At 40.7% G+C, this 24,532-nt stretch overlaps 2 protein-coding genes across 3 annotated transcripts; one reads left to right on the plus strand and one right to left on the minus strand.

Annotated features, from left to right (window-relative positions):
• Nucleotides 1-2,729: 2,729 nt before the first annotated feature.
• nrde2 (NRDE-2, necessary for RNA interference, domain containing) lies at nt 2,730-14,342 on the minus strand. Of its 2 annotated transcripts, XM_038729320.1 has the most exons (19): nt 14,250-14,342; nt 13,214-13,316; nt 12,683-12,865; nt 12,428-12,568; nt 11,867-12,132; nt 11,095-11,312; nt 10,199-10,423; nt 9,305-9,494; nt 8,955-9,088; nt 7,929-8,049; nt 7,624-7,796; nt 7,321-7,492; nt 6,987-7,207; nt 6,391-6,874; nt 4,913-5,322; nt 4,584-4,723; nt 4,156-4,297; nt 3,239-3,310; nt 2,730-3,130 (listed from the first exon to the last, which is right to left on the minus strand). In XM_038729320.1, the coding sequence occupies exons 1-19, from the start codon at nt 14,323-14,325 to the stop codon at nt 3,005-3,007; spliced, it is 3,597 nt and encodes a 1,198-aa protein (XP_038585248.1). In that variant the 5' UTR covers nt 14,326-14,342; the 3' UTR covers nt 2,730-3,004. The 2 variants fall into 2 exon arrangements, with proteins under 2 accessions (XP_038585248.1, XP_038585249.1); XM_038729321.1 differs by lacking the exons at nt 2,730-3,130; nt 3,239-3,310 and having other exon boundaries at nt 4,199-4,307.
• A 4,359-nt stretch (nt 14,343-18,701) lies between these two features.
• LOC119910866 (tubulin beta-4B chain) lies at nt 18,702-22,563 on the plus strand. The gene is made up of 7 exons (XM_038729684.1): nt 18,702-18,854; nt 19,076-19,184; nt 19,911-20,021; nt 20,341-20,585; nt 20,706-21,028; nt 21,146-21,490; nt 21,599-22,563. Exons 1-7 carry the CDS (start codon nt 18,798-18,800, stop codon nt 21,744-21,746), a joined length of 1,338 nt encoding a protein of 445 aa, XP_038585612.1. The 5' UTR covers nt 18,702-18,797; the 3' UTR covers nt 21,747-22,563.
• Nucleotides 22,564-24,532: the final 1,969 nt, after the last annotated feature.

The following is a 24,532-nucleotide window of genomic DNA, read 5'->3' on the forward strand; positions in this document are numbered from 1 at the left end:
TTCCTCCGCGTCGTGGACACATTCGCTGAGGCGTCCTCGCTCTTCAAACGTACACGCACTTACACATACACACGAGCCTGTTGTTGTGTACGTACCCGTGTCTGAGCATGTCGTATTACACACAGGGACGATACTTATCTGGCTTGCTGAGTTTAAAAAACAGCCTCCATTTACAAAGAGAAGCGAAGTAAGCCTGCAGTTACAGTAAGATTTACACCTACCTGTAGCCTATTTACATAATAGCTCTGTATACCTACCTTTGTTCAGCTTTGTTTGTTTTCTGTAATTCTTTTGAAACTGTGTAGTCTACATTGAGAGCAACTTAAAGTTGGAGTCAAGTTCCTTCAATGTGTACAAACCTGTTAAAAGGTCATTAGGGTAAGAATTTACCATCAGCTCCTGATGTTCTCATTTCTACTTCTGCAGTGCACCATCCCTAATAAATCTGCATGCATGACATGCATTGAACCTTGGGTCACATTGCAGTTGCCCACTTTGGTAATCCACCTTGATGCTGTGTATTTCTCTGTTATTGAACATATGCAATCAGAAAACAAACTCACACTAACCAATTTGAATGAAACTAGACAAAGTTTAGAATCTGTGATCACTAAACCTAATCAAATTAACCCTGCTAATTATCATTGCCATTTATTCAGGAAATAATGATACTTGGCTGACTGTACATGATGGGAGAGATGATACCTACTGGAAAGACTTAATCTCAGTTTATCTTGTGTTGATTTTGCTGGACAATAAAAAAGCAAGCTGACTTCTCATCAGTCTCATTTAGGCTGTCAAATTCACAGGAGTTTTCTTTCATGGGACTTCAAACATCTGTCAGGCAGTTGGTCTATTGGCTGCAAAACCCAATAGTTTGACCTCTGCAGGTACTAAAGTAGACTGCAGCAAACTTTCACAGGGAGTGCAGTTTTATTAGATGCCTGTTAATATTGGAGGACAGCAAGGAGAGTCAAATTTGTGGTAAACTCAATAAGTTTGTCAAAAATAGGTTTCAGTACATCCATTTGGAACCTTTTTGTCTCAAAATCTTTATGCCGCATCAAAACTCACACAAATATAGACTGCAATCCTAAACTTTATTTTAAGTTTAGCTCTGAATCCAGTATTCACACTGTTACATTATATTTTATTTATACACATATATATACACACATTATATACATATATTTATTTTATCACGAGATTCTCTGTCTCAGAGCCAGAATCCATTATTTATGTTGAGTTATTAGTCACATTTTGGCTTTGGGAGACTGTCTCATATACCTCCCAGTATCTGTTTACACTAAGGCACTTGCATTATCTTCTGTGGCCATGGAAATGAAGGTGCTGTGTGTCCCATTCACCTGGCACCAATCATAATGTCTGCTGATGTCTCTTGACCAATGGGCCGACATTACATATGGCATCAAAATCACAGACAATGTTATTGTAATCCGGACCTGTTAAACTGCCTGTAAATTGACTTAAAAATATTGTATGTTCAGGTAAAAACTACTTTTTCTTTGACTATTTACTTACATAACATATAACGTGCCATGTACATTGTTTTTATTGTCTTAAAATATAGCCTGGTAAAATGCAGTGGCGAATTATTATGAGGATAATTTTCTCTAGGGAAAAAAGATAATCATAACTTTTGTTAAATTAATTGCGTTGTCCATAATAGTGATTGTTTGAAAGAAAAGAGGCTTAAAAGGGTGTTTGTTTGTGTCTATTGACACTAGTCTTTTAAATCAATGAAAGTTACACGGAAAGCGGTGGACTATTTTGTGTTACGCATATTTTTAAGCAGGCGGAAGGATAAGATGTAAACGCTGCGGCTGACGGCACTGGTGAAGTTGCAGTTTTAATTTTGAAAGGCGCATTGTGATTGGACAGTGCAGAGCCGCAATATTCTGCTCAATGTACAGAGGCCACTGATTGGCCAGGGCGGATCTGCAATGCGTCAAACCCTCAAACCCCATGGTCAAACCACGGCGCGACAACGGCGGAAGGAGGGAGCGACTCCACCTTTGGACCGAAGATCCTGTGTTGAGTAATGTACAAATAGGGCAAGTAAAAAAAAACCTGCAGGTAATTCACAGGTGAGTTGCCAAATAGAGTCGCTAGCCACAGAGGAAGTAAATGAAGCACGGATGTGTTGCCTTAAAAATGAGACTTAATTGCCCATGTCCCTATGAAATTCTTAAAAAGATGAGGATTTAAATAAATAGAAAAACAGCAACAGCACATAGTCCACCTCTGTGACAGATTTCCACAGTAGCACTGTTCACATAACTAAATTTAATTTAAGAAATAACTGAAAGCTACTGAAAATAGCACCACTTGGAAAGTGATAACTTTCTAAATTTGACACTGCCAGTTTTTCTATTCTTGGTATCTGGGTAAGGTTGTATTTCACCAAGGTGCAGGGATACAGTGTCACTTAACCTCATAATCATCTGGAGTCTTAACCCAGGGGTTTCCAAAGCATTATGAACAAGTTGAAGCATTTCTACTTGCAGTTAAAATTTGATAATAGTGACAATATTTTTATGTTTCTCATGCATCTCAGTATTTGTTCACAATTTCTTTCATTAGACACCAATGTGAAGTTGCTCTTTATAATTACTGCTAATATAAGCATGTCAGAGTTTTATAACATAACATTTTAAACCTCAGTGTGCCTGTGCTGATATGCATAAACAAACCTACGGGCCACAACACATGAATGAGAATCGTATTTATTGACAGTGTCAGTTACTAAAACAGTTCAAGTGATTTGCTGAGACAAAAAAGCATTCAATATAATGTACAAAGGGCGGCTCCTTGCCCATCTTTAGATAAGATAACTGCAACTTCACTGTTTAATGCTGCAGCTACATGTGGGTCAGCATCTGAGTTTGCATACAGTCTCCTGTTCTTTCCATCACGTGTGCCAATATGTGGTTAGCATGTTGTCAGTAAAGAAAACTAAAGTTCTTGATTGAGATGCGTGCGTTCAGTCCTCCAGTAGTATGTCCAGTTCTTCTAATGGCAGTCGGAGTCTGAGTTCTTTCTCTGTCATCAGATCTATAAACTCTTGCAGATGCTCAGGGAACAGCTGTACTGCGTCCATGTACAAACCCTGATCTCGCACACAATGGCATAAACGCAAATTTACATTCATATACACACACACACAGACAGTTAATTTCTCGTAATATAAAAATTAAGTAAGCAGTCTGTGCCTCACCTTAGCCCAGGGGATATTCTGCAAAGCCCTGTAGAAGATCCCTGTGGCTTTATCCACCTTACCTTCTGACACCTAGAAATACACACACGCAAACACACACACACACACACACACACACATTATATATATATATATATACATACATATACATACATACACATATACACACACACACACACACACACACACACACACACACACACACACACACATACATACTCTTAAGACTTTATACTGGTGGTCAATATTTGTGTATTCAAATGTGCAGATTACACAAAGTATGTCTGTATGAGCTGGTCTTAGTGTGTGCATTAGTTAGTATCTCTAAGCCAATATTTGGAAAATGAAAAGGTCAATATTTGGAAAATGAACAGAAAACCTACAGACATACTGAACAAATTTTGATCTTAAAGGCACAGCAAGCTTTTCACACCATTACTGAAAAGCACCTTTTTGATTTTCCAATTAGATTCTTTTGAAAATATGTAAAGCTTTCTGATGCAAAATGTATTTTCTCTAATTTAAGTGGACAGATGGTTAGGCCAGTCTACTATACTTACTGGTCAGTTGCTGTGAGAGTTAGTGCCCAACATAACTAACCCACATATATGTTCTTTTAGCTTAATATAATAAATTACTACCTCTTAGTTTGACAGATCATTGATACATGCAACCTTTCCAACTGCCCTAAACATGTTTTGCTTTTTGCCTTTGTGTCTGAATCTCTAAGCATATTTGACAAGGTGATTCTGTGACACCCTTTCAGTAAAGTCTGTAACTATGCTGCTATAACTATTGCGACAGATTATGAATTTATTAATTTCTCCTATTTATGTATATTTCCTTCAACTGACTGGTCATGTACAGGAAAGGAGTCACGAGCAGTAAATGTATGTGCACATTATTTGCCATCTCACCAGGAAGTGCATGTACATCCTCCAAAGTAAAGGACAGCGAGAACCCGTCTCTGTTGCTATGGCACTTTCAAACAGTCCACGGATGCGGTTGCTGAGGCCATTCTCTGGCAGGATAGGCAAGGCAGCGTCATGGCAACAAGACCTATAAAGACCTTAAAAAATTACCGCATCTGCAACAGTTTATTTTAAAATGCGACTAAAGTCTGGTGTTTTCATAACAATGAATAGGTAATGTAGGACACGTGAATTTTGATGAGAATATTTGTGAAAATTACTTTTCTTGGCTTATTGCTCAAAAAAGAAAAAGAAAGAAAGGGGAAAACTGTGATCATCTTGATTTTATCTTCTGAAGTTGTAGCAATGCCTGTTCCAATGCAAAGGGAGTGCAGGATAACCCCGCACCTTCCCATCATCCTCTCTGCACTCACCTCTGAGCAGCGTCCACCAGCTGCTTCCTTTGTTGTTCAGCCACAATTGCAAACAGGCGTGGCACCGCACTGCTGCTGTCTCTGGTTACGGAGTAAAAAAAGCGACGCGCCCGGCCAGCACTATGGTAACGGTTCTCCACCTGAAACACAAGTCTCATGAGGGTCATCATGCCAAAATAAGCAAGTACTGATTCGGTAGAGAGTAAGTGCAACACGCTGGGAGAGATGGGGCAAGTAGCTGTTAGTGAAGCTCATTCCCAGTGATCTGATTTTAATCCATTATTAAAAAATGCAATGGGTTTTTGTATCTTATGAGGACCATGGCTTACCTGTACATATATACTCCAGAGAGGTGCGCTGCAGTGCCAGGTGGAGAGGGCAGAGGTCAGCGTCTGTCTAAGTGTTGCCAGTGGAAACACACTGATGCTGTTGTGGTACCTAAGCAACGCTGCCTGTTGCACTGCTAATGCCTCACACTCAGAGGCTAGCCTGTCAACACAGTGCCTGCTGGTTTGGCTGGATTCAGCTGCAGACTGGCTAGCATCAGTGCTAGCAAGGCTGGCCTCCTCGTTACTGTTAAGCTGCTTGCCAAGTGTGCAGTGCAGCTCCTCCATTCTCTCTCTAGCCTGGCTGTAGACAGCGTTGGCTGCTTGGATACCCATTGTCAGGTACTGGAACAGAGCGTAGCAGCCTACCAGGCCTCTCATCCTCAGCTTCTCTCCAAGCTGGTCCTCCTGACCTGGTGTTGGAATGATGAGAAATTAAATGGTGAAATGAAACATAAAATAAAATTTTTACAGGAGACATTCGACCACATTAATGATAGTGAGCTAAAAGGAATTCTGCTGCATTAGTTTTATTATTTACAGCTCAACATGTATTTGGTGAAAAAAGCATTCAAAGGGGGAGGATTTTTGTGGGGGACTTGTTTTTGTCTTTAGTTAGCAGTATAGTAGTAATAGTAGTCTCATGTATCACATAACTAACTTCATTTAAGTTTCCAGTGGCTTTTACTCCTACTACCATTAGTAATCTAAAAGAAACTGATTGCTTTAGAGCTCCCAGTGGTAAATGATATAAAATAAAACATAAAGGCCAGTGGCTGCTATTAGTTTGGCAATGCTTTTATTTATTTTTAAGTAATTATACTAATAATATCTGCTATAAGTTACATGTTTTCAGTCACAGTTAAGCGCACAACTCTGTTTTCAGTGCCACAACAATCCCTGGCCTCTTGTTACCTTATGTGAAAGTGAGATATAAAAGTTTTAAATTTAGGAAAAAGAGAGCACCGGTATCAGATCGGTACTTGGTACTGGCAGACACTAAGTTGAGCTATATGACTTTGTATTTGGATAAAACACGTTGGACTGGTGTGCAACTGTTAATGACGACTTATTGTTGACGGTTGTTGTTTGAAACCAATTATTACTAATTATATACTGTACCACCTCACGTTACTGACCACCATTTTCCAAATACCATAATAGTGTATGGATTTATAAAAAGACAAGTAAGTATGCAACTAAATGCCTTGGATTACATGTTTTACACAAGTTTTAAAGATCTGCAAGTTGATTTTCATGCTCTATAAATTATTCTAAATTATTAGAAAACACTGGCTGCATGATAAATATGCATTCATGAATCTAAACAAATTGTATGCAATGTTTGGAAAAATGGTCAGCCATAACATTGGGTTAACAGGACTTGTAGTAAATGGGCAAAACCACTGATATTTTCCTTTTATAAGACATATGAAGCCCCTCCTTGCTAATAAAACAGAGAGGTGATTGATAAAGTGAACCTTTTCTGTTGGCCTGAGGGTTGTGGGGGTTTTGGTCCAGGGCGGTCAAGCTGGCAGTCAGAGCCTGTTCATACGACTTCCTGGCTTTCAGGATGGAAACCGGAGAGAGGGACTGGGAGGATGAAGAGGCTCCTTCTGCTAGCCTGGTTAGTACACACACAGCTGGGGACATGGTGACATCAGTTAGTCCTCCTCCTCGCGCACTTGCCCCGTCCTCCACCTCCAGCTGGGCCCACAGCAGACACAGCTCACAGAGGCTGGGGCTCCGCAGCCCTTTGGTTCCCCCTATCGCTGTGGCCGTGGAGAAGACCTTGTGAGCCTCGTCGAGGTTGCCCAGCATCCACTCCAGGTGGGCGTACTCCCGCCACAGCACCAACGATGAGCGGTTGTCGGGTTCTTTGAGCAGTTGTTTGGTAACCCGCTTGCTGCTCTTGCCCTGAGAGCGGAGGCGCTTTTTGTTGCCGCCACGCAGGCAGCGCAAGACCTGACGTATACACAAAGGTTACTTACACTTTATTGACTTTAAACAAAGTTTACCTAAATGTTTTTCCTTCCAATTTTAATATAACTTGGGAGTCAGATAAACCGATTCCTACCTTGAGTTTCTGGTACTGCGTCCAGCTGAGTGAGAGGATGGCTCGGTGGCGGGCAGGAAGGACAGGTTGGATCATATTGAACACATTGGTGACAAATGTCTCGCCCTGCTTCCCAAGCCCCACCCACTTTCTTGTTCCCTGGAGAGTGGTCATGTGACCTACAGAGTTAACCCCGGGGTGAGGTAGGTCGTAGGAGGTCAGAGGACGCTGAAGCTCATTACCTAGGATGTGACATGGTGCCAGATTTGTTAATGACTCCATCTCAATTATATGCTTCAAGTTGATCGATGTATTTAAAGAAAGTTTGTATTTTGACCGATGGTGGTGTTTTTACCCTGAGTGAGCAGAGAAAGATTCTCCAGCAGCAGGCTAGGCTGACAGGGGGAAGCAGAGAGCACAGAGTCTACGGGCAGCCCCAGGAATGACAAGAAACGGAGAATAAGACGGAGCTGGAGCTCTGGTGAAGACAGACAAATTAGGGACGGGCCAATGTCGTCGAACAGCACCTACAGTTGGAGAGAGACCGAGCGAGGAGGAAGTCAAACAAAGTGGTCACATCTATTTAGTGGCTTAATGTTAACAATTTGTAAATGGCTTCCAAACATACCACATAAGCAGAGACACTTTAAACCAGTACCTGTCTGTCCGGGTCCTCGCAGTCCTCTTCTGACTGACCCTTGGCTTTATCAGGCCTCCATGGCAGCCAGTGATCTGCTTCGCGAGACGACTCCACATGCAACCAGACTGTCCCTCTGGGCAGGCTCCGGTCCTTCACCTCCTCCTCGTCCTCTTCCTCGTCCTCTTCCTCCTCTGTGGACACACAGGAACGTCATTTTAGCCCACAGATCAATTTAGAGATCATTCCAGGATTTACATCAATAAAGTAAAACCCTGCCTCACTTTGCTTTAGGATGTGTGTGTGTGTGTGTGTGTGTGTTTTACCTGCACTGGGCTGCAGCCACCCTCCTCGCTCTTGTTGGAGCATCCAGGCTTTCCAACCTCTGGCCCCCAACTCTCCAACCCTCGCCTCCCCGCTGTCCCAGAACGGCTCAAAGAACTCAACCTATACACACATATAAATACATCAAATCAGCAGGAAGACACAATTTCCTCCTTATTTACATTACTAGGGCACCGGTGTGTGTCCTCTTGAATTGCTACAATGCCTATAAAAAGGTATGTACTCCCTCATCAACTAAAAGAAGACAAGTCTAAGTGAAAACAAATTTCCTCAAACTGGTATAAATAAAATAATCCTCACAGGGATACAAATACAAGAACACTCATTTTGCTGGTTTGTTTAATTAGGAAATGAACATTTTGGGAAATACGCATATTCGCTTTCTTGCCAATAGTTTGATGAGAAGAAAGAAATTATTTTTACATTCAGTGTCTGACAAACATCTTGAAAGCTTTTCTTTCCTTTCATGAAACATTTGCAAAGTGATTTTTTAAGGAATTTTCAAATCCTGCGTTGTTTAAATCCATGTTTCCTAGCTAGCAGTCTTCTTCACAGCTGCCATTATTGTACTGTTCTATGTATGCTGTTTTTGGCCGCTATTGATGAATGAAATCATGGCAGGAATGTGCATGTGTGTCCTGACTGTCTTGTGCACATGAATGATAGAAACAAAATGGGAAATCAATCGAAAAAGCATTGCTCCCTAGTACTAATAGTGGTTAAACATTTAGCTTGCCTCGCTCTGTCCAAAAGGTAACAAAATCCACCTCTAAGGTGAGGCCTGGGCACAGTGACTTCCTGGAGGCTCCGCTGGTTGGCTGGCAACCTCACACAGATTACAAGACTCTAGGAAGTCACTGCACCATGCAAAAAAGGAAATAAGTGTCTTTCTCAAAATGTTGAACTATTCCTTTTAGCTGTGATTACATATTAGGACTGGGTTTTACAGTCAAGATTATTTATTAGGATTAGGTTTAGATTTACAATTGTGTCGTGTGTGTGTTTACCTGCTGCTTGGTGGACAGTTCTCGCACGCTGTCAGGTTTGTAGAAAGTAAAATCAATCATAGCCTGGAACAGAGAAATCGCCTTCTCTGAGTGACCAGACTGACGCAGGAAGTGACACTGCTGGGTGAAGATATCTGGACAGAAAAAAAAAACGACTTTCTATAAGCACTGAGCGTACAAACAAAAACCTATTGTATTGAAACAAAAGAGAATATGATGACAGAAGTGAGTTATAAAACGGGGCTGACTGAGAAACTGAGCAGGGTAACAGTAATGTGTAACCATTCTATCTGAATCAGAGTCAGTGTGGAAAAACGGGGCAAGTAAAGACAAAAAAAAATCTCTGTTACCTAACATGTCCTCCTCAATCCCTGGCAGGGCCGGGTGTGAGACCATGCTACCATCACGCACAGCACTGAGTGTGCTGAGACACTTCCCATAGGCCGAGTTGACCTTTGACACAGTGAAGTTGCTGAAGTAGCTCTGGGTGAACAGCAGATACTCCCTCCACAAGGGGGCACTGTTTGGGTGGAGGAACACCTGAAATACAATAAATAAAACAGGAGTAAGCCTCATTAGAATAGGTGCATTCGAGATGACTGCAGCTGACTTTTGACCACTTGATAGTCTAACGTGAGCTGCAGGTGACTGCAGGGGCGGGCTATATAAAAACGGTGCCAGCAAGTCGGACACATTCTACCTGCGTGAAGTTACTGTGAGCTGAGATCAATGACTGACCTGGTCAACCACACTATTGCCTGGTCTCGTGGCATTTTTCTTTGCAAATGCCGCGAGACCATGCAATAGTGTGGTTCCAACTTGGTGCAGCCGGAGAAACGCAACTCCCACAAGGTTTTAATGTCATATAACATGGTGACGTTTTGCAGCGCCGGTGAAAGTCTGGCATAATTTCTAACCAGCATGTCTTATTTTAAGTCCAGCATGCATCACGTTAAGTCAGTGCTGCGCAGCGCCGCATGAAGTCAAAAGCACCTATTGACTAAGGTTTGGTACACAGACATGCACTTAGGTCAGCATAGGGCAGTGACAAAAATCAGCAATATGACTATTTTTCAGGCTCAGACAGGGATTCAGGAAGGAACTCACTCTTGTCCAGTTATTTTCAGAGCAAAGAAAATAAACCATTGCTGTAATTGCACCTTGACTTTGCAGCGCTGCATGTGGTCAAAATACAAAAAGCGCTTAGTGAGTTACATGGAAACACATAAGGGCTGTAGACTGACCAACTTCTTCCACTCTTTAGCCAGAAGCGAGGGCTCCCAGAGCTCCTGGCAGATCCTGAGCCTCTCCAGCTGCAGAGCTATGCAGCTGGGGTTGGTGGCCACCGCGCGCTCTGCGATGCTCAGCTTTTTCTCCAGGACTGCTCGGTGGGAAGCCTTTCGACGTTCAGCCGAATCGCTGCCCGGTCGCTCCTCCTCGCCTCCAAACACTGTGGCACTCACCTCATCCTAGAAAAGGAGAGGAGATGATAACATTTAAAGGTAATGCTGCATAGGAGTAACTTCAAGAATGACTTGAATGAAAAAGCAATAAACAGTATAATATAATAATTTTATAATGATAACACCATCTGGTGTCATACATACATTCTGGTGTCACCAAAATCTTAGTTGACAAGGTAATGAAACATGTCTGTAACAGCGAAATGACTCCCTGCTTTTGCTTTACATACAGTAGGTTATCCAGAAGAACACACTATTAAGCAAGTTTCAAAATAAATAAATAGAGGGCCTCAAAACATCCATGTGATTTATCGCCCACCACATGTAAAGTCAACATTTTTACAGTAAGTATAAATTCAGGTTAGTTTGCAATATATCTTTCAAATTTCAACTTAATCTTTGGGTAAAATTTGTCTTGCAACCTCGGACTGTAGCCAATTTTCAGTTTGGTCACCTGTAGCCATCATTTTGAGATATGCATATTTTGTTTGAGTAACGTTTGATGTTTTGAGAAAACTATTAGGCCATTTTTAAGAGAATGGAAAATTATATATATGTATATTTATTTGTGACGAAAGAAAGAAATGAGTTTGGGTAGAAATCCAGTAGAACTGAACAGTCAGCCACAGACAAAAGAATTAAGACATGTGAAGCAGAATAATATTAACAAAAGTTACCTGGTATCGTATGAATTTTATCCATAGCTGTGTGTCTGCTGGCTGCTCTCTGAGCCGCCTGTTAAACTCTTCAGTCCTCCCAGTCAAAATCGCTGCACTCTGCACGTCCTGCTTCTGCTGCTCCGGCTGGTCCTGTTTTCCCTTCCCCTGCAGCCAGAGGGCAGTAGAGGAGTCATACACACCGAGGGGATTTGCTGCCGATGTCTGCCCTCTGTCACCTGGATTGACAAATGAAAGGCTTGGGGTTAGATGAGAGGATTAATATGAAAAGATAAAAAGGCCAGAGATTTCTGACACAGAAAAAGTACAATCAAATCCTGAAATGTTCTTAATACAATATTGTAGTGTTCAATCCCTGCAAGCTGACGACACATTACAAACTTCATAGGGCTGACTAAAGCCATTATTCTAATACCCTAAATCAGGTCAGCCTTACTTTGGGTATTTGTACTGATTATCTGTTAAGAATGTGAGAGTTTAAAACTTTAATTCCTTGCTTCTTACAGTTAGGGCTGCTGAAATAACGTAACGCTGTTGATATATTTGACTAAAATCTGTTTCAGTTTGGATGATTGTATAGAGTTTGAACTCCTTAAATGCAACTCTGTTTACAGAAATCAGTATACCAACTTCAGTCATGCTGTGTGTAAGCAGCTTTACAATGACATGGACAAAACTGTATTCAACATTTTTCATACTGAAATAACAATAACACGGTTGTTGTTTTTATTGTTTTGGAGTTTGTAAAGCCTGTTGTGGCTAAATCTCTCACCAATCTCTCCTCCTTTTTTCCCCTCATCGTCACCCAGCAGGAGGAAGGAGGCGAGGCAGGAGGCATCACTGCACTCAGGAATCGTTGGTAATGTAGGAACAGGGGGCTCTGACTTCAGCAGCTGGCGACTGACTGCAGAGAAGTATCTGTCTGCTGCTTTCTTCTTGTCCCCACCTTTCTGTTTCTTATTTGACTCCGACTCCTCCCAGCTGACTCCCTGCCTGCGAGGATCCAGACCCAAGGACGAGCTACCTTTCCTCTTATACCTGCAACACAGAGAGTTTCAAATATGATCTTTAAAATGACAACCTATTACGTTTTCATTTCTGTTACTGTAGTCTTTAAACCTACTTCCAGTACATGGAAGCTTTTATGTTTAGAGGTTTTCCCCAAGCTCAATGATGTGTTGAAAGGCTTTGATATGTAATAAACTGTAGAACCAGACAGTTAGCATGAGCAGGGATAGTCACTAAAACAGACACCCTACATTAACTGAAAACAATCCAAGGATATAGATGTCACAGCACTGTCCTCGTGGTGCAGACGGTGTGTATGTCTTACCTGGCTACGTCTCCCCTGTACAGGGACTTGTACGTCCAGTTGGCTGCGTCTGCTTTACGGTCCACACAAAACGGCTGGTCTGTGGGCGACTGGAGGTCATCCAACCAGGAGAAACGACTTGCTAAAGGAGCAACCTTGGGCCTGCATGGATGCACACACAACCCCAAACATAGTAACCATAAATATGGGCCAGAAGTAATCCAGTGCTATTGTGTATAGTGTAAGTTGGTGTTATGTAAACATGTGTGTCCATACCCATCTGCCTCTTCCTCCCTTTTGAGGTCACTGGGGTAAATTGTTTCAGAGTCAGATCCACTGCTGTCTGAATACCTCCCGCTCTTCTTTTTGTGTTTTTTCTTCTTTTTCTTCTTCTTTGGCGGCACGTTACCCTCTTCCTCCCCTGACTTCTCCTCCACAGAGCTCACCTCTCTGCCCGCCCTGAGGATTATAAGGTGAACTCGGCGTTAATGGGAGGCAGGGGCGTAAAGAACATATTCAAACCAAACACCTTCCTCAAGCTAAATTAAAGACTTATTTTCAAGTAAATATGTGTACTAGAAAAGTAACAGAATAAAACGTAATTTCTAAACAGAGTGAATAAAAAGTTGGATGCAAGAAAGAAGAATAAGAATAATAGAAATAAGAAAAATGGAATAAACAATAGTACAGAAGCAACATTTATGAAAAAATGTTTCAAGAGGAAAAGAGATGTTAAAAACTACAAAGTTGTGTGCTTAAGCATGTTGAGAAAGAAGAAAGAAACTTGCTTCCGTTTTTGATTTGTACCTTGATTCCTTCTCGTTGAGCCTCTCAGTCGTCTCAAAAAAACGAGTATGAAGAGAGAGGGCATCTCTGGTCTGAAAACTCTTATTTTGTAGCCAGTCTAATTCTAAAACGAGAGAGTAGAGACAAAAAAAAGAGCTATTCAGCTATCAGGAGAAGGATGGAGATCCTGATGGTAATTATCACTATCACTGCACGTGTTTACACGCAGTGTGAGGATTACATGGAGAAGTTCTATTCATAACAAGTGTAAGTAGCAGAGTCTAGGAAGCCAGAAACCAGACGAGTTAACTCAGTCAGTACAGACATGAGAGAGTTGCTGTATTGGTGTTATACATTCATGCCAATAAAGCTCATTTGAATTAAATTGCTGCATGTGGATGAGCCAAAGACATGCCTGCACTGCCACAGAGGATCAGGAAGCTGGATTATGATACAATCATGTCTCTGTGAAGCTGAAGAACCAGGTATCTCTATGTCCCACAGAACATAGAGAAAAGCAACAAGATTGAAAAACAGTGCATGTAAACATGTTAAGCGACATAATAGTGATGACAACAGGGTCGTGTTTTCATTTAAAACCAAAAAATATCATAATATGTAAAGGGGAGATTAAGGATCCAGCAAGTGTATTGGCTCAGTCTTTAGCAGAAACATACACATTGGAGAAGGTCATCAGGCTTTGTTCCCATATTGTGGTAACTTCATTTATATGGATATGCAAGAAAACGTTTTCAAACTGGTAACTTATGCAGCGTTGCTAACAGACAAGACAACAATCAGTCGCCAGCTCTTAGTTAAGACTACTAAGATTCTAATAATAAGTTATATTTCTTTGCTTGGTCTATTACGCGAAGGTGACAAATAGTCAAACGGTATCCTGGCTTTCTGAAGAAACACTGGGGCCGAATGTAAACTTATCGTCAAGCTAGTCTGTCAGTAATTCACCTTCAACAGCTACTATCAGCTAGCTCGTGTTCAACAGGTTTTACTACTCAGTATGACAGTAATCGATATTAAAGCATGAAGGAGTAACTACCTTTGGACGAATCTTCAACTTTGTTACTCTCTACTTCTGCGAAAGCTGGAAACAGAGCCATGATGGTGTGTCGCATATAAACAGTCGCGGGAACATGACGTCACTTGACGGCCAGCTTACTGAAATAAAATGACCAAATAACAATAATCAATTCATAAAATCACCAATTAATTACCCCGAGATTGATTTTATTGTTAATGTGATTATTTTGATGCCCATTTTTTTATTCACAAAATTCATTTTCCTAAAAGATTAACAATATTTTCTCTTTTCTTCATGGTTTTGACATATTTTATCAACTCTAACTAGAATAGTACATGGGCAAATAAAATTTTATAAATACATTTCCTGAAAACAATTGAATACAATCTTCTTTTTTCTATTTTAAATTGTCTTCATTTCTTTTTGTATTTTAGTTAATAGTGTTTTTGTTTATTGTTCTTTATTGCTGATATTAGACAGATTTCCATCCCATGTTCAAGACTTCATTTGTGATGAAGTTGAAATGTGTTTTGGATTAATGAAGTCTTGGAAGAAAAAACAATTGCAATTTATTTGTAAGTAAGGTGTGTTTTTCTGATAATCAGAGAAATAAAAAGAGAAATACAAGAATTTTGTATAAAGAAAACTGTTACTGCACTATGTACTTTGTCCTATTGGAATGAATTTGTACAGGAAATACCTTGGAAGAAAGTTTGGACCTTTTAAAAATCTACACTAACAAACAAGATGAGATAAGTTTTTGGCATGTTGCACTGAAGGTTCTATCCAGGAAAATGCTTCCTCCAAAGACAAAAAAGGACATCAGCAGAAACTGTTTATTCTTTGATGAATGCTCAGAGACAATACTCTTTTTGATTTTTTTGTAGTGCACAAAAACACAATATTTGATCTAATCTTACATCTACAATAATTTTTTATTTACGTTTGGTTGTCATTTATTCTACCTGATTTGACAATGAGATGAGCAGAATCTGAATCAAATGGAGGAGAAGGAGTCTGGTGGTTAATGTGATCCCTGAAAACTGCATATAAATGGGATAAATACATTGAGTTGCCAAGACAAGTTTATAATTTAGTTTAATATTTCTCAGAACTTGTGATCTGTGTGTTGGAATTATACTTGAGCTCCCATGAGAAGGCTTTGAGCTTTGCACGATTTCTTTCACAATTACAAATGAGTCCAGGTTTTTCAGCGTTAAATGTTTACAAAAAGAACTTTTCTTTACTGTGTACAGTGAGACCATCATCACAATATTAATTCCCGTCTTCAGCATTTAAAATAAGGACAGATGCACACAAAGAACAGACACAAAATCAGCATTTGTAAAATGTATTATACATATACACTGTGGTCAGGACAGCACAGAGGGGCTTCACGGTGGTCCAGATTGTGAAGAGGGCTTCTGTAGGCTGACAAAGAACAAGATTTTAAGGGAAGGGTATGCTAAAAAAATAACCAGTTCGTACGACGTATTGTCTGACCACATTGGAAGGCCCACACATAGCCACACTCAACAGGATGTCTGTCACAGAGAGGGGCGAGATGTGATAATTGTTTAAATCTGGGGATAACAGGGCACATTTTCAGACAGTCTCTCCTGGAAGGCATTCATAGTGCTTCACTCATTCGTACACACAAAAGTAGTTGAAAACAGAAGAGAGAGCTAGAGAGAGAAGTTCAACCCTTGCTTAGTATCTCACCTCCACACACCTGTCCAATCACTATGTGAAGTGGGTGTGAAGTTATAGTAAATTGTTGGACACATGGATGTGGTTGGAAACAGACATCCACTTGGCCAGTGTCTCTTCTTGGGAAGTGGAGGATGATGCAGACCACTATGTGTCGTTGACAATACAATCTTTCCATGGTTGTGTATTCCAGGATGCCTGTCGGTGAAAGACAGTGTGGCCGGAGGCACCTTTGACCTCCGGGACTTTGCTCAAGACTCTCCTTTTCTAGTCTGAATGTTTCATTACTCACACGTATTGCTACTCAAAGTGTAGATTTATGCACACACACTTTTTATGGCCACAGCCCTGTTTTTAGCAGCAATGCCAACTAGGCTGTTGTATTCTCACCTTACCTATTGTGTCAGCTCTCAAACCTCCATCCAGTGCCATGTTACCAGCTGGGTAAGCACAACCTGTTTCTTAGGCCAATCCCAGTTCACATTTAGGAACCGCAGTTTGTGGCAGGAATAAAGAAACAATGGAAAAAGCAAATATTCATAAAAACGTTGAACAATGTAAAACAATTTTGAATGCATAGCTTCATCTGGAAGCAAATCAGAAGAGGTGACATGGTCAATGGTACTGAAGAGGGCAGAGTGGATACCTTTGTTATAAGGGTAAAATTAAAGAGGCTTGGGAAGAGGTTGCTTTTCTCCCTTTTCACTGACCCTGTTCCCCAACGTTGACAGTGCATTTTTATCATCTGCTTGATTATTAATTGCAATCCAGTGTTTCAGTTTATCCGATACTTTAACATTCACGTCATGTAAATAACAAAAGCTTGTTTGGTTTGTGTTATTGTTGTTTCATACAGCGACGATGGGGTTCACCCTGTTGTGTGTGTGTGTTTGTGTGATAGCTCTGCCTGGGATGTTGGGGCAGACCAGCTGCTTAATCTGGATAGTGAAAACATCATTGTGTCTTCTCAGTAGGGAGGGGCGGGGCATTGTTACGATGTAGAGGGATAGGCAAATTAGTTCTGCAGTAAATTAAATTCTATTTTCATTTGGTATGAATGGGTGCCCAATAGTAAATTGTGATGTGAGCAGCAACTCTTATACATTAATGTTTATTAATTATTTTCTTTTGTTGTGATGCTCTCTCTCTGTTTAGCTCACCCTATACTTGCCTGGCCAGGTGGTAGGCTCCCGTAGGTGAGGCTGAGGTGACAAAATGCCATTCACTGGGGAGGAGGAGGCTGCAGCGTTCTTTGTTGGGGTTTTTTTCCTGTTCCTTTTGCCTCTGCTTAATTTAGTTTCGTTGAAATCTCTGGCTTCTATTTTACTTCTTTTCTAGTATCTTATTGTTAATATGCTGTCCTTTTTGCACTTACGCCTGCATGTCGACTTGCTCCATCCACAATGAAATTATTCACAAAATGGTAGGAATAGATGTTTGTGATATGATTCATACAAACCACATGTGAAACTGTCAGACTTTCACAAGTTCTCCTTTATTGGAACTTAATACAGTATATAAGCATAACTTTACACTAATACACTAATGTGGAACAAGATACTCAGAAATGATTGTTCTTTGGATTGAAAGAGGAAAATGGTCTGTGACCCATTTCATGGAGACATGTTTACATTATGGAGAATCTGTGATAAATTAAATCTTTGCTGTTTTGTTAGAGAATGTAATAAAATGGTTCAACAGCCTTTGGTGCACTGCAGTATTGTATCTGAGGCCATTCTGTGTTGGAGATATTAACTTAGAACTTAGCAAGCAGTTCACTAATACATTTATTGGAAATGTTTATGTGGAGTATTAGCCAAATCAACTGGGAAGAAAGTATGTTCTGCAAGAATATACAAATGAAGCTGTAATAAGAAAATTATATTTATCTTATCCAGTTCCAAGCCAAAGAAGTAAGCTTTAAAACACTGAATGACACCTCTCCATCTAATGAATTCCTGCATGAAAAAAAAAAGGTTGGGACAATAATACCTATGGGTTTTGTGAGAAAGATATTGAGGTTGTAGAACATATTTTATTCCAGTATGAATGGCTATCATGACAGAGTTGGCTTCAACATAAAGATAAAAGCTAATGCTGCACCCATTGGATGTAATGTCTGTTTTTTAAAGCCAATTTATGAAGGAGAAAACTTGGACTTCAGTTTTAATAATTTGATTTTATTGGATAAACATTGTAATTTATAGGCTACATGTAAATATGTGAAGGTCAGGTGAAAACCAGCTAAATCCCTTGACTGTATGAGGAAACGCCCTTGTGCATCAGATGAGTTGAGCATGTTATAACAATCATTCACTGCTTCTCTTCCATGGAGACAGAACGTGAGGGATTAGTTTGATAGCCTACTTGTTGATTAATAAACATGGAATCACACTAGACTTACTTTTTTAAAATTTGTTGATTTGGTGGGGGAAGTACAGATTGTGAAATGAAAAAGGAAAGATTGTGTCACAGATGATCATATTTTGAGCAGCAGGGAGGTTCACCTATTAGAGATCACGGTCAAAAAGAAACTAAATATCAAGATTTAGTTGTTGTTTTTTGCACAAAGCAGAGAGGCGTGTCTCTGCAGAAACGCTGCTGTGTGTGTTGAATTCTGTTTTGTGTTTCCAAGGCAACGGGTCCCACATAACAACATCCAATCAAAACTCGACACTAAGTTTTCTCGACCAATGACATGTCCGGTGTGTTTTGAGTGACAGTTCGTTGGTCCAATAGTGTTAATCGGCCATGTTGTAGTTGGCAGCGCTCCACCTTGTCAGGTTAGTTCGCTGCTGGAGCGCTGGAGGAACTTTGTCTGTGTCGGTCATTCAGAAGTTTTTTATTTCGACCAAAATGAGGGAAATCGTTCACCTGCAGGCAGGCCAATGTGGAAACCAAATTGGAGCTAAGGTTAGAATAGCTTAGTTTAACAGTGAAGTCTCAACTCTATGACAAAAAAGAGCGTGAATGTTATATTTGGTTGGGCGGGCTGATAAATGAGCTTAACTTCACGTTACTTAGCCTCGAAGCTAACGATAGCCTTGGTGTCCAAACCGCCGATGGGTCTGACTCGCAGGGGTAAGTCATGCTACTTTAACCGTTATCCTGTCGTGTCTTTTTCCCAAATCTAGTTCTGGGAGGTGATAAGTGACGAACATGGCATCGACCCGTCCGGGACATACCATGGGGACAGCGACCTGCAGCTGGAACGGATCAACGTGTATTACAACGAGGCGACAGGTGAACTTCACATTGCTGTTCAAGGTTTCCGAGCTAGAGTTAGATTATCTCATTTCTAACGGAGTCGAGGAAATTCAACACTACTCGGTAAGGCTTGTTAGTACCGTAGCCATCCAGCAGGCGGTTCTTCTCCCGCTAGAAGCCACTAGAAACCAGTCAGCGTGCCCTGTTTGGCTCTCCTTCCTAGTTACTGTCGCCCCGTCTCTATGAAAACGTTACAACAAAACAACAAACCTCCAGCCAACGAAAACAACCCAAATATGAGTGTTAGCTTTAACTTATTGTAATATATGTAGCCTATATAAAAGACTAACCTTGTTTATTTTTTTACTTTATGACTGAGGAACATGTAACAAGTAATGTAAATGAACACGTTTCTCACCCAATATCAAAACACAGTTCATAAACCACTTATAGTGTTGGTTTTGTGCTTTCTGTAGCTCTACTGGAACTGTCTGCTGTAAGCAGCCAACCCAATCCTTATAATAAATTTCAAACAGGTAGCTCAATGTCGAAACATATATTGCTCAGAGTTTTTGTGATTTCACTTTGCTTTTCAAATCCGTAAAAAGCACTGAAAGTGTTGGCGTACTGAAGACTTTTTTGCTTTGTTTGGTCAACATTTCGAAAGTAATTAATGCACACTAACAAAAAGGAGAAAAAGTGAGCAGGTATTTGTGTAAATTGTTTCATATCTTTCCTTAATTTGTCCACCTGTGTTTTCAGGTGGCAAGTACGTCCCTCGTGCAGTGCTGGTGGACTTGGAGCCAGGCACAATGGACTCTGTGAGGTCTGGTCCCTTTGGCCAAATCTTTAGACCAGACAACTTTGTTTTTGGTGAGAATTTAAATATGAACATAACTTGTATATATATTTAATATTATAAGAAATGCAAACCATGTAAAGTGACTTTGAGAACCTATTTATATGAATAAAATGTATTATTATTATTATTATTATAATTAGTCACTGTTATTTTAAAGCTGCATATCCATAAAGTAGTTTTCCACAGTCCTGCACGAGTAAATGAGCCAGGTTCTTTCAGTGTATGTACTGCTCACTGCAAGTAAATCATGTTTGACTTTGCAAGTATATAAGATATAAGAGGTTTTGACACCACAGCTGTGATAGATTTCTGTATTTGCACGTAACACAGGCCAGAGCGGAGCCGGTAATAACTGGGCTAAAGGCCACTACACTGAAGGAGCCGAGCTGGTGGACTCTGTCCTGGATGTGGTGAGAAAGGAGGCAGAGAGCTGCGACTGCCTCCAGGGCTTCCAGCTCACACACTCCCTGGGAGGAGGCACCGGCTCCGGCATGGGCACGCTGCTCATCAGCAAAATCCGAGAGGAGTATCCAGACCGCATCATGAACACTTTCAGCGTGGTGCCTTCACCCAAGGTTCACAATAACACGTGAAAATGTTTTAAAATGACACAGCTGGCCCTGCACATGCTTTTCTGTAACGCTATTCCTTCTTCCTCCCTTTGTCTCATCTTTCCCTTCACGCTCCCACTCCAGGTGTCAGACACAGTGGTGGAGCCATACAATGCCACCCTCTCCGTCCACCAGCTGGTTGAGAACACAGACGAGACCTACTGCATTGATAATGAGGCCCTGTATGACATCTGCTTCCGCACACTGAAGCTCACCACGCCCACCTACGGTGACCTCAACCACCTCGTCTCAGCCACCATGAGTGGGGTGACCACCTGCCTGCGCTTCCCCGGCCAGCTCAATGCTGATTTGAGGAAACTGGCTGTCAACATGGTGCCCTTCCCCAGGCTGCATTTCTTCATGCCAGGCTTTGCCCCCCTGACTAGCCGTGGCAGCCAGCAGTACAGGTAGAGAGGCAGGGGCGTCCTTTTTAGAGACTGGATCAGACCCACCCAGATCAGACTCAAGTTGTATTTTTAATGCATTTGACATGAATACTAATCAAATTGTCTGTCTTATTCTAGGGCATTGACAGTTCCTGAACTCACCCAGCAGATGTTTGATGCCAAGAACATGATGGCAGCCTGCGACCCACGCCACGGGCGCTACCTTACAGTCGCCGCCATCTTCAGAGGACGCATGTCCATGAAGGAGGTGGACGAGCAGATGCTGAACGTGCAGAACAAGAACAGCAGCTACTTTGTGGAGTGGATCCCCAACAATGTGAAGACAGCGGTCTGCGACATCCCTCCTCGCGGCCTCAAGATGGCCGCCACCTTTATTGGCAACAGCACAGCCATTCAGGAGCTGTTCAAGCGCATTTCGGAGCAGTTCACCGCCATGTTTCGCCGCAAGGCCTTCCTCCACTGGTGAGTAAAAGAAGACTGTTGTCATACACTAACATGTTTCCATGCACGTCATAATACAAAACAGTTTACCACGAGACAAATTTGCTAAAAAATATTTACTTGTTTCAGGTACACGGGCGAGGGCATGGATGAGATGGAGTTCACTGAGGCTGAAAGCAACATGAATGACCTGGTGTCCGAGTACCAACAGTACCAGGACGCCACTGCTGAGGAAGAGGGCGAGTTTGAAGAGGAGGGCGAAGAGGACATAGCCTAGACCCCTGACATGAACGCTTTCTTACTATGCAACAGTTAGGGCTGGGCAATATGGCTCAAATCTTTGTCGTATTATTCACAATTGGCTTAAGATCAATAATTTGGACAACATTTATAAAAAATATACACAAGAACAAGATTGTAAATACCATTGAAAGTTTTCAAATGATAACAGTGAATTCTTGTCCAGCCTTAGCAGGAGTGCAAATGATTTCTCCAGCCGTGGTTTTTAAATGTTGTCTGTTCTCTTTTCACACTTTAGTTGTTTTGCTATTCTCTTCTTCCTTCAGGTTTTCCTCTCCTGTGTCCTCTCTGTTTAGAGGGTATCACCTAAGAGTAGCAAACATGCAACATTCAGCACCAGCATGGAAAAACTAAAACATGAAACATACCTTTTAAAATGATATGGCACTTTTAGGCAATCGACTGCACTGATGGTTAATGGTTAACATTACTTCCCTGGTATTCATGTGTGTCAGGAAACACCACTTCTCATCATATTTCCACAGGCTGATTGTATGGCATGTCACAGATTAAATAGGCTCCTAGAATTATAGCTCTATCCATATCCACCTGTTATTTGTTGTGTTGTCAAGCACTGACCAGTTCAAGGCATTTTGCTGAATTCGACACTTAACTGGAATGTCATCTTTTGTCAGAAATAAATAATATCATCTACTGAAGAAAACAAAAATGCACTGAAGCCATAAATAGTGTCAGGAGCTGGTCACTGCTGTGTAACTGTTAGTGTGATGGTGTGGGATGTTATTCACGTCAAAAGTATAGATGGATGTTAATAAAGGTTTTATTTGAATTGATGCTCTGCAGTGTGTGTTAATACTACTTTTGTCTACTTAAAAAAAAGTTGGGTCAAATTTATATCACTCACATTAATAAGCATCTACGCAGGTGTTCTCCTGTTCAAGTGTTCTGTTGTGCAGTGGTTTAATAACCAGTAATAAATAACTACACCTGTCTACCTGCCTACTAGAGCAGTTACACTTACAGTTACACACTTAGTTGTCACTAATTCTAAATGGTCAGTGCTCTTGAGACTGAAATTCCATTCACTGATGGGATCTACAGTATTTGCTAGCATGTAATATCACCAAATGTAGTTGACTGCAATGAGTGTGACTGACTCATGGAGTCACAGAAAAGAAGGACTGGTTCAGTGCGTGGCTCATATTCTTATCGTATTTCTGTGGACATGATGATATCCTTATGATATCTTCAAAATCTGTTATGTAAAGTGTCTTGTCTTATCTGGCAGGGTATAAATCTGATAACGTCCAACATCCTCATCCACCTACTCTCACTTCATCAGGCGGAACGTTCTTTTAACGCTAATCAAACCCCACATGCTCACTTAGCTTGTACACCAATAACAACTCTCTTCTTAGGCTTTTTGTTTCACCTTCAACTCCACTGAAGGGGATAATACCAGAATATAGGGAGAGGAAATTGATTGCTCATTCTGAAAAGTCACTTTTTAAAAATGTTGTGTTTATGGCCTTGTGACGCATTCACAAGCAGGACATGTATGTCTGAAGAAGGATGGAAAAGATTGGTGCACCCACTGTTGAATGAGAAAAGAATATAAGAATATTTGCAGTTGAGTAATTGGAGTCTGCAGATCCAATGTCCCCAAAAATCCAGTCTTGTTACCCAGATGACGTGGGTGGGATTATAAAGTGCTAGTCTTGAATTACAATCAACTTTTGTAGCTGCTGTATCTGTCTCTTGAAATTCATCATAGGCTTTTTATTTAAATGCATGAATCTCAAAGGGGGGTGTTTATCAAAAACAAATTAATAAGACAGTTTATGGGCAGACATCCCCATTCATCCTGCAGAAGCATCAGCTGTCACCTGCAGCAGGAGGAAAATAATCTGGAAAATTTGAATAACAGATAACACATGGACCTCATACAAAACTTCCTGTTACTCTTTCCTTTGATCAAGGATAGTTTTACTTCATACTTTGCTAATTTGTTTTATCATATCACTTAAACGTGGTTGCCGTTGTTTTCTCTTTCCTGCAAGCTGTTGAATGGAGACAGTATAAATGGATATTTAACTATTTGTGCACAGTAACTTAAACAAGGGAAAGTCTGATGAGGGGAATTTGAAAGTCAGAAAACTCAGATTACTGTTGATATTAGTCACACTGTGCCCCCAACCTTCATGACTACTTGGACATTTTACAGTGATATTTTTAAAAGAATATCTAAAAAAAATAAAATACCAAGAAATACAGAAGATATAATGGGAATGAGATGAGACCATTCCAGTTCGGTCTTTAATTTTTTATTTTTCAACTGCAAAGACCTTTGTTATATTTATGAATATTATATCATACACACACAAAAGCATGTATGATTTAATACTGTAATCAACCACAATGAGTTCAAACACCAGACTGAATGTGATTTTGTGAGACCAAAGCATCCGTACTTCTTTTTGTTAAAACATCTTTTTAGGCTGAAAATGTTCTGTCATTTAGATTTAGACAGAAGGTGAACGTTTTAAGATGGTTTATGCTGAAATAGTTTTCTCTATAATAATTTGCTGTAAAACAATGTTTTGCCTTTATCAAAGAAAAAACTCTTTAAGTGTACCGACTTTAACTTGTTGACCTCTGAAGACTTCAAGTGCCATTTCCCCCTGTTTTTTCTGAGGGGATGAAATGTTGCCTTCATCAGAACAGGAAGATAAAATAATATGACCACACGCAGGTTGATAGTTGGGCAGGTCAGCCATTGTTTTCTTTGGCTACCAGTGATGA

This window comes from Micropterus salmoides, unplaced genomic scaffold, assembly GCF_014851395.1.
Source record: "Micropterus salmoides isolate LMB-PRFRI ecotype aquatic unplaced genomic scaffold, ASM1485139v1 Ms_hic_scaffold_19, whole genome shotgun sequence".
Lineage (NCBI taxonomy): Eukaryota > Metazoa > Chordata > Actinopteri > Centrarchiformes > Centrarchidae > Micropterus > Micropterus salmoides.

What these genes read in the sequence shown, in the direction of transcription:
- nrde2 (XM_038729320.1), bottom strand. Translation starts at nt 14,325, where the DNA reads ATGCGACACACCATCATGGCTCTGTTTCCAGCTTTCGCAGAAGTAGAG. An exon ending in AGTTGAAGATTCGTCCAAAG is followed by an intron (nt 13,317 to 14,249) that starts GTAGTTACTCCT and finishes CTCTCGTTTTAG; the next exon opens with AATTAGACTGGCTACAAAAT. An exon ending in CGCAGTACCAGAAACTCAAG is followed by an intron (nt 6,875 to 6,986) that starts GTAGGAATCGGT and finishes TGTATACGTCAG; the next exon opens with GTCTTGCGCTGCCTGCGTGG.
- LOC119910866 (XM_038729684.1), top strand. Translation starts at nt 18,798, where the DNA reads ATGAGGGAAATCGTTCACCTGCAGGCAGGCCAATGTGGAAACCAAATT. An exon ending in GAAACCAAATTGGAGCTAAG is followed by an intron (nt 18,855 to 19,075) that starts GTTAGAATAGCT and finishes TCCCAAATCTAG; the next exon opens with TTCTGGGAGGTGATAAGTGA. An exon ending in GTATTACAACGAGGCGACAG is followed by an intron (nt 19,185 to 19,910) that starts GTGAACTTCACA and finishes CTGTGTTTTCAG; the next exon opens with GTGGCAAGTACGTCCCTCGT.